Source organism: Pelobates fuscus, chromosome 1 (assembly GCF_036172605.1).
Source record: "Pelobates fuscus isolate aPelFus1 chromosome 1, aPelFus1.pri, whole genome shotgun sequence".
NCBI lineage: Eukaryota > Metazoa > Chordata > Amphibia > Anura > Pelobatidae > Pelobates > Pelobates fuscus.
In genome coordinates, this window is record NC_086317.1 from 435,250,350 (window position 1) to 435,271,691 (window position 21,342).

The following is a 21,342-nucleotide window of genomic DNA, read 5'->3' on the forward strand; positions in this document are numbered from 1 at the left end:
GGTCGCAATCAGAAAAGGTTAAGAACCACTTGGTCTAGAATACATAGTGCTAGGATGCGTTCTGCAGAATATACTCTAAATGAAATGAGGTTCTCATTTGGGTTTCTACACCTGCTGACTCTTAAACACTTTCAGCACTGAGATTACTTTAACCCCTTAAGGACACATGACATGTGTGACATGTCATGATTCCCTTTTATTCCAGAAGTTTGGTCCTTAAGGGGTTAAGAATTCCCAAAACCCAATAAATACAATTTCATTTTAAAATGATGTAGCCTCAGTTTCTATATACTTTTCTGAAAAATGCATCATACTAGCCGGTCACCATTTTCTTCTAACTAGCAGACATACGTAGTGTAAATATTTTATTTAATGAAACCAGTAAAAAATATGTAATTATTTCTTAAATTAATAATCTAGATTCTAACACAGTGTTTCAACGTTTTTTTTTTAAATACAGTTTTTACATTTTATAATAAATAACAAAGGGTAATACTACATATCTCAACATCGTGAGTGTTGATTAATTAGGAAGTGTCGTTTTCTTTTTCTGGATCATTCTAGACATATCCAGATATTCGGAGTGCATTATGGCCACAATATAAAATATTAAATTAATAAAAACCATTAACAAGGATTCTTGCTTATACACCTATTCACATGTGCTTTACAAAAATTACAAAAAAAACTTCTGCTGCCTTGTAAGCAGCCGCTCCTTATGCTGAAATAATACAAATGGTATAAAGGAAGTGTTTTGAGAATCTAGGAAGCAAAAATGTTTCTTTGTTGATATAATAACAGAACTGAAGCCGGTGAATTAAGTACCTGTTTAGTAATATGATGATGTGAATCATTAAAATCTTTGTTATAGGTAAAATATATATATGTATCCATTAGTTGCCAAATGGATTCCAAATGGTGTTCAATCATTAAAATGTAAGTATTTCAAACAAACATTTGCCATATAATATCAATTTGGTAATTTGCAAATGGAAAATTGGTTATATGAACCATATTTGCATTTCCACTCATATTTTGCTCATGTAGACGTTAAGGTCTGCCAACCTCCATACAAGCTTGCTAATTTGGCTATTCACAAAAACACGGAATTGTAACCCTTTTTTTAACCAAATCCCCTTCATTCAATTGTCCCAATTGCCGTAATTTAGACTAGCTGTGAATCCTCCCTAATGTCTGATAGCTGATATATTCCTTCTGATATCAGGAATATTGGGTTCCATTCAGTTAAAGTTCAGTTTGACCTATTATCATATCCATTTCACTGCTGTGATAAGACATATTTGAAAATAAAAGGGTATTATTTACCATATTGAGGATTTAATTTAGTTGATTGTGTATAAAAAGTGAACCTCAGATGAATTTTTTCAGATAAAATAAAGAGAATCATATGAAAGTCACCAAACTTGCTATATAGCAAAGTTGGCTTTTAGTGAACAGACCCTCATAGCGTTTCCAAAGCTAAGGAATGGAAGAAAATTTTTCTTTTTTTCAGAATAATCTATCGCCAAAAAGTGCATTGCCCTTGGCCACAATAAAAGGATATTCAAATTTTACAAAATTGAGCAAAACTAGCTGTAACCGAAAGAGCAAAGCTAGGATCACATAGTGACTCGTACGTAGGGATTAAACGGGCTAACATGCCAGCAAAGCTATACATTATTGCAAAGGCAGCATTGTCATGAACACTTTGTATCGCTGGTGATTGTTTTCTTCTATTTTTGGATAGAGAGGAAGGCGCTTTATTGATTGGTGGATCTTTCTAGAGCATGTTCTAGAAGTGGGATGGACAGAATGATGTCCCATTCAGGTAGAGACATAGGCACAGGCTAGAATACAGCTGACCACAAACACATCAGCATTTATCCAAAATAGAAAGGAAAGCTTCCAATTGTACATACTGTATCAGCATCTTTATGTACGTCTAAACCTGTAAGTTATGTGCAGTAATATATACATCCCCAGCATATTGGACTCTGTGTAACCTGAAATAGTAATGTGGCTTCTCCATTCTGGATAAATATAGTAGCTAAAAGTTTTTATATTTTATTTCCTTGGCTCAAAATCTATAATTTAGATTTCTGAGGCTCTGACGCACTTTTGGAATCAGTCTCATGTACGGGTCAGTACAGGTGTTCTTGTAGTAGATGTTAGAAATCCATTGACGTGAATGTCTGTACTTATCCGTGAAAAAAACGAATGGCATCAGAATAATTTGTCTCTTATTCACTGCTGTACTGTCATCTTGGAGAGGAACTGACTTTAGCGGGAGAAAGAGGACCTGATGTAGATTGTTTAATAGGAGAAGAAGGCATTTTTACAGGACTCATTGACTCAGCAGTCTGTAGTTTCCAAACCAGCTCTTCATTCGTCCTGCTTAGTCTCTTCTTTTCCTTACTTTCTTTCTCCACACTCTCGTGCAAATTGGCGTTTTCAGCAGATAACTGTCTAGAAGATACAATAGACAAACTTGTCACAAATGATTTAGAGTTTTATCAATGCTTTACCTGTTAAGAATGTGTAATTGGAATAACCTTCCAGCTGAAGTGGCAGAGGTTAACACAGTGAAAGAGTTTAAGCATGCGTGGGATAGGCATAAGGCTATCCTAACTATAAGATAAGGCCAGGGACTAATGAAAGTATTTAGAAAATTGGGCAGACTAGATGGGCCGAATGGTTCTTATCTGCTGTCACATTCTATGTTTCTATGGACATGGGATCATGGGTGAGGGTGAAGAGCTGTTCCTAAATACAGAAAATGAAGAAAACGACATGAACTTTTTTTATATGAAAACTGTTATCATGGAAGTGGCTGCAGTGGATTTTATTAACATGGAATCCTGTTATACACTAATATACACCATAATACGTTGTTTACACTCACCTGGTCACGGCAACGTTCTGGTCAATTCGAGCTTTTAAGTCCTCGTTCTGCTGCTGAAGAACTTGAATCCTTTCCTCCAGGATAACATTTATTTCAGCCTGCATCAAGAAACAAAATAGTCAAGTTATTAATCCTCCAATACATCAAGACAACAAATAATAAAATATTCTATGTACGTAAGAGGTGTGGAACAACAACAAGTGGAGAATTCCAGGAGCTAGGAAGACAAACTGACACTTTTCAAGTATTCTCATTTTTGGTTTAAGTCAACATAAATTTGCTTATAACACATATCCACAATACTGCAAAAGACAAATGTAATCACGTGCAATAGTATAAATTGTGAAGAAAGGTGCTACCATATGACGGAATTGCCTCTCTCAATTCCAAGTGCCAAATGTATATTAAAGAAAAGTGTATTTGGTGACAAATCAAGTAAATGTGCAAATATGTTCACACACTAAAGTGCAAGTGCAAACCACTCACAAATGTATATATATTGAAATGTAGAGGAAAAAAAAGCAAAAGCACTTATAGTGTAGTATTTAATACAACATAAAAAGCTACGGTAAATCAATTGATGACAGGCACTAACAAGTGTATTGCACAAAATAAATTGTGCTAAAGTGCATAAAAGGCAGTTTGAATGTCCTGTATAGTCTAGATCAGCTGAAATTTGGAAATTCACTCAATGTGTTTTCGTTTGAAAAATTGACTTTCTCAAGCACTATCTCGAAAACTCGAGAGCTATTTCAGCTGATCTGGGCTATCAATGACAATCAAACTGCCGTTTTATGCATTTTACTAGAGGTTATTCCATGCATATGTGAATTGGGAGATCTTCTGGATCTACTGCCTACATTATCCTGGAGATAAGTGGCCTCGTAGGGGCAATGCAATGTTACTACAATTTATTCTGTGCAATCCACTTGTGAGTGCCTGTCTTATTCATTGATTTAACTTTTTATGTTGTATTAATTACTACACTATAAGTGCTTTTGCACTTGTATTTTTCTCTCCATTTCCATATATATATAGATACGATTTGTGAGTGGTTTTATTACAACAGTGATTATACCTTAAAGGTAAACACAATCTTTGTTTGCACTTGCACTTTTGTGTGTGAACACGTGTTATATTTGCACATGTACTTGATTTTATGCCAAAGACACTTTTCTTTGATATACGTATCCATAATAAATGGATAGACTTGACCATATCGCTTAAATATCTATATATCTACACTCTTCCATATATATAACTCTTTATTTAATATTTCAATGGGCAGTAAACCTGTAGTGCACAGATGGTGAATAATCCGTGCAATAATTCCATGTAATAAAGACTAATATTGAATGGTTCTACACCATAAAATATGGGGCCCAAATAATGGTTTAGCACAGAGACATACATGTCCAAGTCTGCCTGAGATAAGTGCCAGTTACACTCGGAGAGGCAGTTGCCATAATTCATCCCTGTCCCACAGTATATGTACTTCTTGGTGCTTCCCTTTAACACTACTGTAATACTTCAAGCACCATAACCACTACGGCCTCCTGTAGTAGTTTTAATGCTAGGAATACTCAGATGCCATTCTCTAGCCGTAAAGTATAATCCAGGCTGTTATGAGATGGGCATAAGACTTGAAAGGATGACAGAGATGGAAATCTTTGGGTAGGAGGATAAAAATGTGATATAACTTTGCAGAATTAAGCTGAAACTGGATTGAATAAGAGAGGACAAAATGATTGTTACCTGCACCTCTGTTCCTTATTATTGAAAGACCAGAGTGGGGTCTTAGAGTGCTGCACCACTTAAGTTCTACACCTTTAGCCAAGGTGCTGTGTGCTCATATCCAAACATTGAAGCAGTAGTACTTGTGTCTGTTACACATGTGGTGACTGATTAAGTGTGAACTGTCAGACATTTAATGTAAATTTAATCTTTTAGGCCAGAATGCCTTGAAAAATCCACTAACTCTGAGATTTTTCTTTTTGGCTACTGTGGCCTAAAATTATATAAACTCTCTAAATTCCAAACCGTTCACACACCTGTGTGAATACACCTATGTGAATATATCTGTGTGAATATACCTGTGTGAATATATCTGTGTGAATATACCTGTGTGAATACACCTATGTGAATATATCTGTGTGAATATACCTGTGTGAATATACCTGTGTGAATATATCTGTGTGAATACACCTGTGTGAATATACCTATGTGAATATATCTGTGTGAATACACCTGTGTGAATATTTTTACAAAAGAGAGCCTGATGTGAAAGTATATCTAGGCAGTGAAGGGGTTAACCCTACATAGAATTTGGTTGAGAGAAAAAAGGAGAGCAAGGAACACTGCCTATAAAATATATACGTGTGTCCAGAAAGATAAAAATAAAAATAAAAAATATATTTATTAGTGAACAGGATACAGAGTGAGTATTTCGTATATCCACTCCTAAACCGTCTGTATAAGTACATACAGGGGCATACGGAAGTGCTATGCAGAAATAAAAAAAGGTTTAAAAACGAAAATCAACAGCATTTGAGACACAGTTATTCTTAGGTAAATCTTTGCAATGTCTATATTGTCACGACTGATAGTGCTTTTAACAGTTCGTATACTTATAGAAAAATTGCTTGTCTATAGCTGTGGTCAGCTTAAGTTAATCTTTGCAATGTCTATATTGATACGACTGGTAGTACCTACAGTGGTTCGTACAACTATAGAAAATTGCTGGCTATAACTGTGGTCAGACGGCAGAAAACAGTATTATCAGAGTGATGTTTCTGCCGTTGTGATTAGTCTCAGTGCTGTCCTGGAGTTATAGAGTACTGTCTATAACTGTGGTCACAAAGCAAGAGACCGTACTGTCTAAGTAGTATCTCTATTGTAGTGACTAGCAATGTCTCAATGTAGTCTTTTAGGTCACAAAAGATATATTATCTGTAACAGTAGTTAGGACAGGAGACAGGTGCTGTCTAAATGCTGTTTTAGAGTTATACTGCACCGCAAGCTATGGTCGAAGTATCTCTTATTTCTGAGCTGCTAACTCCTCAGGGTAGTAAATGTTGTAGGTCACCCTAAAATCAGTAAGGAGAAAAAGCGGATAGTAAGATATATATATCTCTGTGCCTTCAAGGGCACCTACCAGATAGGAGAGCTAACTACAGAGAATAGAAAGGTACAGGAGGAGAGAGTTATAACTGAATCAGAGGTTAGTCGGATGATAAATGCTAACTGTGCCTTCAAGGGCACCTCCCTTCAAAACAACTCACTAGCTTGCGTCTAGATAGTTAAAGTATAACCGGTGTAACAGTGTAAAGTCTTGTCAGACTGACCCTCCCGATTCACCCACAGCCTATATATGGTTGTCTTTTCGAAATCCGAGTATTTGGAAAAATATTAACTGCTGGTGCAGAGAGGATTATTAGGAGGGAACAGAAAAACCCCGACGCGCGTTTCGCCGGTAAGGCGGCTTCTCAAGGGGAACGAGATCGTTTTCCAGCGGGCTATTAAATAGGGCGCCCAAACCTTTAATTGAAGTCACAAGAACGTCGACGTCATCAATTAGTTCTGACGAAAGACGGTGGTCCGGAGGGGCCATTCCCCTCCGTCTTAATTTGAGTTTTGCAAAGTTTCACAGAAAGTGAAACAAATATGTCGGCATGTATCCAGTGATTGGATACACAGTGTCTGAGAATAGGTGACATGCTCAAAGTGGATAACATGTAAAGGAAAAATATTTTCATGTATATTTTATTGTCAAAGACAGTTCAGATTATTGTTCTATTCTCCAAAGTGTTGGCAAAATATTCATATTTACTTAGCATAATAAGCGATATTAAAAAGCTTAAACAGGGAATAACTGGATCTGTTCCCTTATGTTGGATGCTAGTGTTGTAATGGACATATAAATACGTGTCCAGTGTGTAACATATATATGAATATATCAATAGACGTTCATATAGTATTGACGATTTCTGCAATATCTGGTGATTAGAAAGAGTATTAATACTCAAAGAATATCAAAGATAGGTGATAAACAATTGTTATTAAGATTTATATATATATTTATTGTTCGTGAAGTGCCAGCCATGATGACAGAGAGAGCTTTGGTTAGAAAAAGAGAGAGAGAATCTCTCTGAATGGGAACTTAGTGTAGCTAATGTATGAAGGGTGTGTAATTAAACTCCTCGTTAAGTCCCTGGGGGGCGAGGGTTCTGAAGGAATATATCCATTTCGATTCTTTTTGTAGTAATTGTTGATTGAAGTTCCCTTTCCTAGGGTTAGGAATCAGCTTCTCGATAGCCTGGAATTTTAGATTATCAGTATTGCCCTGATGAAAATTTATGACATGTTTTGCCACAGGGGTTGGTGTGATGACATTCTTTACAGAGTTGATATGCTGAAGGATCCTTCGACGAAAAGGTTGGATGGTTTTGCCAATGTATTGGATGTCACATGAACATGTGATCAAGTATATTAAACGGGTGGTACTACAATTGACCAATGCATTGGTTTTAATGATAATCTTTGATTGCGTGGAAGTAGTTGACTTGGAAGGGGTAATAAACGGACAGGCTTTACAGTGGCCACACCTGTATGTACCCTTTGTATTGGTGAGCCAATTGGGCTCAATTGGAATAGGAGCTAAAAAACTGTGAACTAGGAGATCTTTTAGGTTTTTGGACCTGCGAGCCGTGATAGATGGGTAGCTCGGTAATGATTTCTTCAAAACAGGGTTGTGTGTAAGGATTGGCCAGTGGTTGGAGAAGGTCTGTATCATTTTACCCCAGCCCCCGTCAAAGGTGGCAATACACCTCGGGGTCGTGGAGCTAGTTTTTGGGCGTGTTGTCCTCAAACTCTCCAATCTGTTTGTCCCACTGGCCCGTTGGTATGCTTTTTTCAAAACCCTGTTTGGATAGCCTAAGGCCTTAAACCGGAGTTTCAGTGATTGACATTCTTGGTAGTACGCTGAGTCCTCAGAGCAATTTCTTCTTGCCCTTAAGTATTGTCCATATGGGATTGATGCCTTCAGCCTGTAAGGATGGTGACTCTCCCAATGTAGGAGGCTATTTGTTGAGGTTTGCTTTCTGAAGAGTGCAGTCTGGATAGTGCCGTCCTCCATCAGGAGGATCTTAAGGTCAAGGAAGATCAGTTCTTTCTCATCAATGACATATGTGAGTGATAGGTTAATTGTGTTGTCATTCAAGATTTTAACAAAATCTTCGAATAGCTTAACTGAACCTGTCCAGAGTATAAACACATCGTCGATATATCTGTACCACTTTAGAATATGTCTGTGGTACAGATTATATCGTGAGTCTTTCCGAATTTTGTCCTCCCACCATCCCAGGAAGAGGTTTGCGTAGGTGGGAGCACAAGTCGTACCCATCGCAGTTCCAGTCTCTTGCAAATAGTATTTACCGTTAAATATTATGTAGTTGTGTGTCAAAATGAATTCCAATAATGACATAATGAAGGAGATCTGTGCTTCATCATATGCTACTGACTCAAGAAAGGAGCGACATGCTTCTATACCTATCTTGTGCGGGATATTACTATACAAAGATACGACGTCCAGGCTCGCCAATAGGGTATACGGTGGTACCTGAAGTCCTTCCAAAATCAGTAAGGTAGATTTGGTGTCTTGTATATATGATGGTAGGTCTATGACAAATGGGTGTAGGATTTTGTCAACATATTTGCTAGCCCGCTCGGTCAGGCAGTTATTGCCTGATACGATCGGTCTCCCTGGGGGTATTCTGATATCCTTGTGCACTTTCGGTAGGCAGTATAGAGTAGCAACTGTTGGGTGCTTGTGTGGCAATAGGTACTTGTATTCTTCTGTGTTAATGATTCCGGTATCCAATGCACTTTTAAGTAAGGAATCAAACTCTTTGATGTACTTTTCAGTAGGATCATCAGGGAGAACACTGTAATTTAGTCTGTCATTCAGATGTGTCATGCACATATCGATGTACATCTCACGGTTAAGCAATACGATGTTCCCCCCTTTATCCGCGGGTTTTATGACAACGTTATTCAACATTGTCAATTCTTTTAGGGCTTTTCGTTCTATGGTGGATAGGTTGTTGTCCAGTGGGCGTTCAACATGCATCTTTTGCAAATCACTAGTGGTCATTTCTACGAACAGGTCTACATGTGGGGAATCTTTCAAGTTAGGAGTAAACCAACTTTGTGGTTTTAGATTCGTCAGAGGTCTGGATGGATTTTGTTCCTCCAGTAATTCCGTCAATATCTTTGAAAGTTCAAAATCCTCCACACTCAGACCTAGATCATTCGCCATTAGTGCATCTTTTTTAGAATGCATCAAGTTTAAGGCTAATTTCCTGCCAAACAGATTAATGTCTTTTGACCATTCAAATTTATTGTAACCCGGGGTTGGTACAAAGGTTAGACCTTTACTCAGAAGCGAAATGTGATGAGGCTGTAACGAGAAATCAGAGAGATTGATAATCCTATTGCATGTCAGAATCTCTGACCTCGTCCCTGTCGCTTGTAGGCCCAGCGATCCCTGTCCCTCAAACGTCCCCTCTGTTCTCGAGGGAGATCCTGCCCTAAAAAAGTCTTAGAGGCGGTGAGGTTGGTGCTGTCTGAGGAGATAGGAGCATCTAAAAATGCAACTGATTTGTCAGTGCCCTTGAGGATGCCCCTGTTTGGTGAATGACTTGGGACTGGGTCGTTATTGCGTGTATTCTTGCTGTATGTTTTTTGTCTGGACCTAGAGGAGCTTATATCCGAGTCTGACCAATCTGTGTCTGCGGATGTGGAGCCCCTCTGGCTACTGTTATATCTCCGTGTTTTTCGTTTTTTGCGAAATATTTCGCCTTGTTTGAAGTCGTTATAGTCTCTTTGGAATTTCGTGTGTTTTTTTATTTTTAGATTCTGTCTGAAATGTTCAATATTTTTTTGGAGTTTGGTTTCCATTGGGGAGAAAAGATTGTCTGCTTTAAACCTTTTTATTTGTACAATCTCATTTTGCAGGTTTGTCTTTGTTTCCTCTAAATGTATTGTTTCCAGTTTAACCAAAAAGGTCATTAATCTCGCAGAGCAGTCCAACAGTATGTTATTCCACTCGTTTTGTTGCTCTTCAGTTTGGATTTTATCTGGGAGGAGGATATCTGGTCGGAGGCCCCTAGGGACCAGTTTTTGTTGGATGTATTGATTAAGACTTGTCAATTCCCAAAAACTCCTAATGTGTTGTTGGTATAGCTTTTGTATTTCGAAAAAAGCGTCATTAATGTCAGTATTGTTGGCACAGTTCGTCAAAGGATTAATTGAAAAAACGTTCTGAATGTCATCTAAGTTTATGGCAGGGTCTGACAGTTTGTCCAGGAGGTCAGTCATTGAAAACTGGCACTTCAGTGGTGGCTATTAGTTGAGGTTGGTATTAAAACCTGTGTTTTGAAAATTTTTACAAAAGAGAGCCTGATGTGAAAGTATATCTAGGCAGTGAAGGGGTTAACCCTACATAGAATTTGGTTGAGAGAAAAAAGGAGAGCAAGGAACACTGCCTATAAAATATATACGTGTGTCCAGAAAGATAAAAATAAAAATAAAAAATATATTTATTAGTGAACAGGATACAGAGTGAGTATTTCGTATATCCACTCCTAAACCGTCTGTATAAGTACATACAGGGGCATACGGAAGTGCTATGCAGAAATAAAAAAAGGTTTAAAAACGAAAATCAACAGCATTTGAGACACAGTTATTCTTAGGTAAATCTTTGCAATGTCTAGCCCGCTGGAAAACGATCTCGTTCCCCTTGAGAAGCCGCCTTACCGGCGAAACGCGCGTCGGGGTTTTTCTGTTCCCTCCTAATAATCCTCTCTGCACCAGCAGTTAATATTTTTCCAAATACTCGGATTTCGAAAAGACAACCATATATAGGCTGTGGGTGAATCGGGAGGGTCAGTCTGACAAGACTTTACACTGTTACACCGGTTATACTTTAACTATCTAGACGCAAGCTAGTGAGTTGTTTTGAAGGGAGGTGCCCTTGAAGGCACAGTTAGCATTTATCATCCGACTAACCTCTGATTCAGTTATAACTCTCTCCTCCTGTACCTTTCTATTCTCTGTAGTTAGCTCTCCTATCTGGTAGGTGCCCTTGAAGGCACAGAGATATATATATCTTACTATCCGCTTTTTCTCCTTACTGATTTTAGGGTGACCTACAACATTTACTACCCTGAGGAGTTAGCAGCTCAGAAATAAGAGATACTTCGACCATAGCTTGCGGTGCAGTATAACTCTAAAACAGCATTTAGACAGCACCTGTCTCCTGTCCTAACTACTGTTACAGATAATATATCTTTTGTGACCTAAAAGACTACATTGAGACATTGCTAGTCACTACAATAGAGATACTACTTAGACAGTACGGTCTCTTGCTTTGTGACCACAGTTATAGACAGTACTCTATAACTCCAGGACAGCACTGAGACTAATCACAACGGCAGAAACATCACTCTGATAATACTGTTTTCTGCCGTCTGACCACAGTTATAGCCAGCAATTTTCTATAGTTGTACGAACCACTGTAGGTACTACCAGTCGTATCAATATAGACATTGCAAAGATTAACTTAAGCTGACCACAGCTATAGACAAGCAATTTTTCTATAAGTATACGAACTGTTAAAAGCACTATCAGTCGTGGCAATATAGACATTGCAAAGATTTACCTAAGAATAACTGTGTCTCAAATGCTGTTGATTTTCGTTTTTAAACCTTTTTTTATTTCTGCATAGCACTTCCGTATGCCCCTGTATGTACTTATACAGACGGTTTAGGAGTGGATATACGAAATACTCACTCTGTATCCTGTTCACTAATAAATATATTTTTTATTTTTATTTTTATCTTTCTGGACACACGTATATATTTTATAGGCAGTGTTCCTTGCTCTCCTTTTTTCTCTCAACCAAATTCTATGTAGGGTTAACCCCTTCACTGCCTAGATATACTTTCACATCAGGCTCTCTTTTGTAAAAATTTTCAAAACACAGGTTTTAATACCAACCTCAACTAATAGCCACCACTGAAGTGCCAGTTTTCAATGACTGACCTCCTGGACAAACTGTCAGACCCTGCCATAAACTTAGATGACATTCAGAACGTTTTTTCAATTAATCCTTTGACGAACTGTGCCAACAATACTGACATTAATGACGCTTTTTTCGAAATACAAAAGCTATACCAACAACACATTAGGAGTTTTTGGGAATTGACAAGTCTTAATCAATACATCCAACAAAAACTGGTCCCTAGGGGCCTCCGACCAGATATCCTCCTCCCAGATAAAATCCAAACTGAAGAGCAACAAAACGAGTGGAATAACATACTGTTGGACTGCTCTGCGAGATTAATGACCTTTTTGGTTAAACTGGAAACAATACATTTAGAGGAAACAAAGACAAACCTGCAAAATGAGATTGTACAAATAAAAAGGTTTAAAGCAGACAATCTTTTCTCCCCAATGGAAACCAAACTCCAAAAAAATATTGAACATTTCAGACAGAATCTAAAAATAAAAAAACACACGAAATTCCAAAGAGACTATAACGACTTCAAACAAGGCGAAATATTTCGCAAAAAACGAAAAACACGGAGATATAACAGTAGCCAGAGGGGCTCCACATCCGCAGACACAGATTGGTCAGACTCGGATATAAGCTCCTCTAGGTCCAGACAAAAAACATACAGCAAGAATACACGCAATAACGACCCAGTCCCAAGTCATTCACCAAACAGGGGCATCCTCAAGGGCACTGACAAATCAGTTGCATTTTTAGATGCTCCTATCTCCTCAGACAGCACCAACCTCACCGCCTCTAAGACTTTTTTAGGGCAGGATCTCCCTCGAGAACAGAGGGGACGTTTGAGGGACAGGGATCGCTGGGCCTACAAGCGACAGGGACGAGGTCAGAGATTCTGACATGCAATAGGATTATCAATCTCTCTGATTTCTCGTTACAGCCTCATCACATTTCGCTTCTGAGTAAAGGTCTAACCTTTGTACCAACCCCGGGTTACAATAAATTTGAATGGTCAAAAGACATTAATCTGTTTGGCAGGAAATTAGCCTTAAACTTGATGCATTCTAAAAAAGATGCACTAATGGCGAATGATCTAGGTCTGAGTGTGGAGGATTTTGAACTTTCAAAGATATTGACGGAATTACTGGAGGAACAAAATCCATCCAGACCTCTGACGAATCTAAAACCACAAAGTTGGTTTACTCCTAACTTGAAAGATTCCCCACATGTAGACCTGTTCGTAGAAATGACCACTAGTGATTTGCAAAAGATGCATGTTGAACGCCCACTGGACAACAACCTATCCACCATAGAACGAAAAGCCCTAAAAGAATTGACAATGTTGAATAACGTTGTCATAAAACCCGCGGATAAAGGGGGGAACATCGTATTGCTTAACCGTGAGATGTACATCGATATGTGCATGACACATCTGAATGACAGACTAAATTACAGTGTTCTCCCTGATGATCCTACTGAAAAGTACATCAAAGAGTTTGATTCCTTACTTAAAAGTGCATTGGATACCGGAATCATTAACACAGAAGAATACAAGTACCTATTGCCACACAAGCACCCAACAGTTGCTACTCTATACTGCCTACCGAAAGTGCACAAGGATATCAGAATACCCCCAGGGAGACCGATCGTATCAGGCAATAACTGCCTGACCGAGCGGGCTAGCAAATATGTTGACAAAATCCTACACCCATTTGTCATAGACCTACCATCATATATACAAGACACCAAATCTACCTTACTGATTTTGGAAGGACTTCAGGTACCACCGTATACCCTATTGGCGAGCCTGGACGTCGTATCTTTGTATAGTAATATCCCGCACAAGATAGGTATAGAAGCATGTCGCTCCTTTCTTGAGTCAGTAGCATATGATGAAGCACAGATCTCCTTCATTATGTCATTATTGGAATTCATTTTGACACACAACTACATAATATTTAACGGTAAATACTATTTGCAAGAGACTGGAACTGCGATGGGTACGACTTGTGCTCCCACCTACGCAAACCTCTTCCTGGGATGGTGGGAGGACAAAATTCGGAAAGACTCACGATATAATCTGTACCACAGACATATTCTAAAGTGGTACAGATATATCGACGATGTGTTTATACTCTGGACAGGTTCAGTTAAGCTATTCGAAGATTTTGTTAAAATCTTGAATGACAACACAATTAACCTATCACTCACATATGTCATTGATGAGAAAGAACTGATCTTCCTTGACCTTAAGATCCTCCTGATGGAGGACGGCACTATCCAGACTGCACTCTTCAGAAAGCAAACCTCAACAAATAGCCTCCTACATTGGGAGAGTCACCATCCTTACAGGCTGAAGGCATCAATCCCATATGGACAATACTTAAGGGCAAGAAGAAATTGCTCTGAGGACTCAGCGTACTACCAAGAATGTCAATCACTGAAACTCCGGTTTAAGGCCTTAGGCTATCCAAACAGGGTTTTGAAAAAAGCATACCAACGGGCCAGTGGGACAAACAGATTGGAGAGTTTGAGGACAACACGCCCAAAAACTAGCTCCACGACCCCGAGGTGTATTGCCACCTTTGACGGGGGCTGGGGTAAAATGATACAGACCTTCTCCAACCACTGGCCAATCCTTACACACAACCCTGTTTTGAAGAAATCATTACCGAGCTACCCATCTATCACGGCTCGCAGGTCCAAAAACCTAAAAGATCTCCTAGTTCACAGTTTTTTAGCTCCTATTCCAATTGAGCCCAATTGGCTCACCAATACAAAGGGTACATACAGGTGTGGCCACTGTAAAGCCTGTCCGTTTATTACCCCTTCCAAGTCAACTACTTCCACGCAATCAAAGATTATCATTAAAACCAATGCATTGGTCAATTGTAGTACCACCCGTTTAATATACTTGATCACATGTTCATGTGACATCCAATACATTGGCAAAACCATCCAACCTTTTCGTCGAAGGATCCTTCAGCATATCAACTCTGTAAAGAATGTCATCACACCAACCCCTGTGGCAAAACATGTCATAAATTTTCATCAGGGCAATACTGATAATCTAAAATTCCAGGCTATCGAGAAGCTGATTCCTAACCCTAGGAAAGGGAACTTCAATCAACAATTACTACAAAAAGAATCGAAATGGATATATTCCTTCAGAACCCTCGCCCCCCAGGGACTTAACGAGGAGTTTAATTACACACCCTTCATACATTAGCTACACTAAGTTCCCATTCAGAGAGATTCTCTCTCTCTTTTTCTAACCAAAGCTCTCTCTGTCATCATGGCTGGCACTTCACGAACAATAAATATATATATAAATCTTAATAACAATTGTTTATCACCTATCTTTGATATTCTTTGAGTATTAATACTCTTTCTAATCACCAGATATTGCAGAAATCGTCAATACTATATGAACGTCTATTGATATATTCATATATATGTTACACACTGGACACGTATTTATATGTCCATTACAACACTAGCATCCAACATAAGGGAACAGATCCAGTTATTCCCTGTTTAAGCTTTTTAATATCGCTTATTATGCTAAGTAAATATGAATATTTTGCCAACACTTTGGAGAATAGAACAATAATCTGAACTGTCTTTGACAATAAAATATACATGAAAATATTTTTCCTTTACATGTTATCCACTTTGAGCATGTCACCTATTCTCAGACACTGTGTATCCAATCACTGGATACATGCCGACATATTTGTTTCACTTTCTGTGAAACTTTGCAAAACTCAAATTAAGACGGAGGGGAATGGCCCCTCCGGACCACCGTCTTTCGTCAGAACTAATTGATGACGTCGACGTTCTTGTGACTTCAATTAAAGGTTTGGGCGCCCTATTTAATAGCCCGCTGGAAAACGATCTCGTTCCCCTTGAGAAGCCGCCTTACCGGCGAAACGCGCGTCGGGGTTTTTCTGTTCCCTCCTAATAATCCTCTCTGCACCAGCAGTTAATATTTTTCCAAATACTCGGATTTCGAAAAGACAACCATATATAGGCTGTGGGTGAATCGGGAGGGTCAGTCTGACAAGACTTTACACTGTTACACCGGTTATACTTTAACTATCTAGACGCAAGCTAGTGAGTTGTTTTGAAGGGAGGTGCCCTTGAAGGCACAGTTAGCATTTATCATCCGACTAACCTCTGATTCAGTTATAACTCTCTCCTCCTGTACCTTTCTATTCTCTGTAGTTAGCTCTCCTATCTGGTAGGTGCCCTTGAAGGCACAGAGATATATATATCTTACTATCCGCTTTTTCTCCTTACTGATTTTAGGGTGACCTACAACATTTACTACCCTGAGGAGTTAGCAGCTCAGAAATAAGAGATACTTCGACCATAGCTTGCGGTGCAGTATAACTCTAAAACAGCATTTAGACAGCACCTGTCTCCTGTCCTAACTACTGTTACAGATAATATATCTTTTGTGACCTAAAAGACTACATTGAGACATTGCTAGTCACTACAATAGAGATACTACTTAGACAGTACGGTCTCTTGCTTTGTGACCACAGTTATAGACAGTACTCTATAACTCCAGGACAGCACTGAGACTAATCACAACGGCAGAAACATCACTCTGATAATACTGTTTTCTGCCGTCTGACCACAGTTATAGCCAGCAATTTTCTATAGTTGTACGAACCACTGTAGGTACTACCAGTCGTATCAATATAGACATTGCAAAGATTAACTTAAGCTGACCACAGCTATAGACAAGCAATTTTTCTATAAGTATACGAACTGTTAAAAGCACTATCAGTCGTGACAATATAGACATTGCAAAGATTTACCTAAGAATAACTGTGTCTCAAATGCTGTTGATTTTCGTTTTTAAACCTTTTTTTATTTCTGCATAGCACTTCCGTATGCCCCTGTATGTACTTATACAGACGGTTTAGGAGTGGATATACGAAATACTCACTCTGTATCCTGTTCACTAATAAATATATTTTTTATTTTTATTTTTATCTTTCTGGACACACGTATATATTTTATAGGCAGTGTTCCTTGCTCTCCTTTTTTCTCTCACCTGTGTGAATACACCTATGTGAATATACCTGTGTGAATATACCTGTGTGAATATATCTGTGTGAATACACCTGTGTGAATACACCTGTGTGAATACACCTATGTGAATATACCTGTGTGAATACACCTAATTGAATATACCTGTGTGAATATACCTGTGTGAATATATCTGTGTGAATACACCTGTGTGAATATACCTATGTGAATATACCTGTGTGAATATACCTGTGTAAATATACCTGTGTTAATATACCTATGTGAATATACCTGTGTGAATATACCTGTGTGAATACACCTATGTGAATATACCTGTGTGAATATACCTGTGTGAATACACCTGTGTGAATATACCTGTGTGAATACACCTATGTGAATATATCTGTGTGAATATACCTGTGTGAATACACCTATGTGAATATACCTGTGTGAATATACCTGTGTGAATATATCTGTGTGAATATACCTGTGTGAATACACCTATGTGAATACACCTATGTGAATACACCTGTGTGAATATACATGTGTGAATATACCTGTGTGAATACACCTGTGTGAATATACCTATGTGAATATATCTGTGTGAATATACCTGTGTGAATATACCTGTGTGAATACACCTGTGTGAATATACCTATGTGAATATATCTGTGTGAATATACCTGTGTGAATATATCTGTGTGAATATACCTGTGTGAATACACCTGTGTGAATATACCTATGTGAATATATATGTGTGAATACACCTATGTGAATATACCTGTGTGAATATATCTGTGTGAATATACCTGTGTGAATATACCTATGTGAATATATCTGTGTGAATATACCTGTGTGAATACACCTGTGTGAATACACCTGTGTGAATATATCTGTGTGAATATACCTATGTGAATATATCTGTGTGAATATACCTGTGTGAATATACCTGTGTGAATATATCTGTGTGAATATACCTGTGTGAATATACCTTGGTGAATATACCTGTGTGAATATACCTATGTGAATATATCTGTGTGAATATATCTGTGTGAATATACCTGTGTGAATACACCTGTGTGAATATACCTATGTGAATATATCTGTGTGAATATACCTATGTGAATATATCTGTGTGAATATACCTATGTGAATATATCTGTGTGAATATACCTGTGTGAATATACCTGTGTGAATATATCTGTGTGAATATACCTGTGTGAATATACCTATGTGAATATACCTGTGTGAATATATCTGTGTGAATATATCTGTGTGAATATACCTGTGTGAATACACCTGTGTGAATACACCTATGTGAATATATCTGTGTGAATACACCTATGTGAATATATCTGTGTGAATATACCTGTGTGAATATATCTGTGTGAATATACCTGTGTGAATATACCTGTGTGAATACACCTGTGTGGATACCAGGGATCTTACCAGTTTCTCCAGCTCCATTATCCTCTTCTCCTGTTGATGAATGAGTTGATTTTTAATCTCTAAAACTTGCTTCACGCTGTTCAAATCTTCATCTAAATGCCGGTATGGTGCTAATGCAATCTACAACAGAAGAAAAAAATTGTGCAATCGCCTTACAGATATAATCACATTATATTAATATAATAATCAGAATAAAATGGTATTACTCAGAAACTATTCAGAGTCATGATGTGACACAGTAGTTCACAACCCAATACTCAAATAATAATCAGATATTCTCCTACGGGATCAAATACATTCTTACACCTGGAGAGAAAACTAGCGTTCCCACTCATTGCGACCTCAATTAGCTTATGTATGACAAATCATCTCGTGCCAAAGTTCTTGAAGTAGAGCATTCACCATGAATATTAATGGACCATTCCTACTGAAATGGATATCTACATATTCCCACAATGCACGAAATTAGCATTAGCATAAGTAGATAAAGTAGTTGAACTATGTGCATTGCAATACTAAAAGCTATTTGTTTAAATTTGTACATTTAATTAATAGAAAATGAATATTATTTTATTACAAAGTGCTTATGTACTTGTGGTACATGAGTCCCAAATGACATGATAAATGAATAAGACAACTGATAAGTAATGGAAAGTCACTACATTTGTAGCAATGGATTGTAAACAGTTAAGGTGAGGTAGTAGAACTCAACGAATGTTGGCAAAATGTGGCAAATAGTAGAGTCCATAAGACAAGGAAGTACCTGTTTTTGAATGTCAGTGAAATCCTATGCAGCCTTTAAGAGTTTTTGCTATTTAATCTATATTTAGGAAAAACGTAAAACGTTTAAGAGCCATTTGTTATATTTCAAAGCTGCTCTGTCACTTCACCGAAAATATTATAAAGTTTTTCATAAAGACATGACCACTAAATAACTTAATGGGAACCTACAGTCTCTAAAATAATATTCTTTTTTCAGGACTATGTTACCTTCAGTTGCTGTGGCTAGTGCGGTTGCCAGATGTTTGACTGGCGAGCTCTGTCTTTACTGAGTGATATAGCGGGCAGAGGCAAAAATACCCCTATTATTTTAATTTTTTTCCCTACCTCTTACCTCCTCTGGTTGATGCCTACAAAGAGAAGGAGAGATTCTAAGGTTCCCATAGCGCCTTTTTTTTCCAGAGTAGAATGGCACAAGAAGCAGCACTAGTGGCTGTCATGAAGACAGCTACCAGAGATCTGTTTAAACCTTGAACAAAAATATTGCTGTTTCTACATTTTACACTGCAGGGTTGAAGTGACAGGATCACTGCATCCACACCAATTCATTGAGATGTAATCTGGGTGCCTAATTAGGGACTACTCTATCTTATGGTAAAAAGGGTTGACAACGTTTCCACTCTCAAGTTCTGTCAATCCCCCCATTCTCTAGTTCTGTCAATCCCCCCATTCTCTAGTGATGGATCCAAGACAGGCTACTTCTCATTGCTTAGGGGACTTAGCCTATGGTGGCAATTGCGGAATGCTCCATAGACATCATTGTTGTACTCATGTACATGCGAGAGCACAGGGCTGATGCGGCTCCTGGTAGGAAATGAAATGCTAGGAGCTAAATACAGAAAAGTTGTTGTGGCCCATGAGAGACAGCTTCAGATAAGTATCAGTAACCTCGACTGCACCCCTGGGCCTCCATACCCCAAGTTGGTATATCACCTAAAGGGGTCTTTACAAAATCACAAAGGTGACAGAACTGCGTTATGAATTGAAATTATGTTGGATTTTGCTTATTACTTGACATCAAATGTTTATTTTTATTTTCTTAAATGTTTCTTTAATAAATGTTTTGGATGGTTTAAAAGTTAACATCTTATTGTGTTAAGATCTAGAACTGACTTTTTCAGAACCTACTCTAATATCTATTTAAGCAAGAATATAGAACATTACCTCAAATTGCTCATTAGTGTTCTTCATTAAAGCTTCTTCAAACCTCTTTGCCCGATCTCGTAGTGAATGGTTTTGGAATGTTAAGGTATCAACCTGGTCCTTTAAGAAAAACTATTGTTAGAAGTGGAAAGATTATGGCAAACACACGGAGCATATGTAATAATTCTTCAAAAAAAGTAACTCAGAAAGGTTATTTGAGAAAGATGTATGCAATTGTATACCATTTCTAGTGTCTCTTATCCTTCAATACGAAGTGTCATCACTACAAACGATGCCATTTAATAGTGAACGGTGTTTGATCTGGAGTACATTTTGTGCTTGCAGAGCCTCAACCATACTAGCTGAAATCCTTTACTAAAAGATCTGGTCACTAAGCATATACATAAGATATAATTCTAGAACTACCTCTTTCATTGGAACCTCACTATTCCCATTCAGTAGATCAGTTTGTAAGTAAAAAAATATCTCTTACACAGAAATCTTGAATATATACATTACTAACCCCACAAAAAAAGTACTTTTTTCCCAACTAGCATTTGCTTTTCATTTAATGTGGATATTATTTAGATAAATGTATCCTAGAAACCTTTTATGGATGTTACAAGTTCACAAATTTAGATATTTTACTCTGTGACTGTGTACTTGTCAAATGTCTGGAAAGTGGGGGAACAGTCACAGTTTTGGGCCCGTAGCCTCCTGCCCATTGGTTTCCTTTGTATCCTGCTGTGTGCATGCAAATCCGTAGTTGGTTGCCTTTATAGGCAGCCCATCATCCAGATGCACATGCTGTGCCTCTGCAAATCCATTCACAACCGCAAAATCACAGTTTTATGAACCAAGCTATTTGCAGAGATCTTCTGAGCTGCTAACTGGAACTACAACCTGATACCTCTCCAGAGGAAGCGGAGAGAATGGTCCGTCATGCAGCCAT

At 38.0% G+C, this 21,342-nt stretch overlaps 1 protein-coding gene across 1 annotated transcript in view; it reads right to left on the reverse strand.

Moving 5' to 3' along the window:
- Nucleotides 1-230: 230 nt before the first annotated feature.
- Nucleotides 231-21,342, reverse strand: part of MTUS2 (microtubule associated scaffold protein 2) — a 354,305-nt gene continuing 333,193 nt past the window's right edge. The window contains exons 11-14 of the mRNA XM_063429511.1: nt 20,412-20,510; nt 18,468-18,587; nt 2,903-3,000; nt 231-2,466 (exon numbers count right to left, since the gene is read on the reverse strand). Of these exons, the coding sequence (XP_063285581.1) occupies nt 2,259-2,466; nt 2,903-3,000; nt 18,468-18,587; nt 20,412-20,510 (525 nt within the window). The 3' untranslated portion in view covers nt 231-2,258. The remainder of the gene's footprint in view (nt 2,467-2,902; nt 3,001-18,467; nt 18,588-20,411; nt 20,511-21,342) is intronic.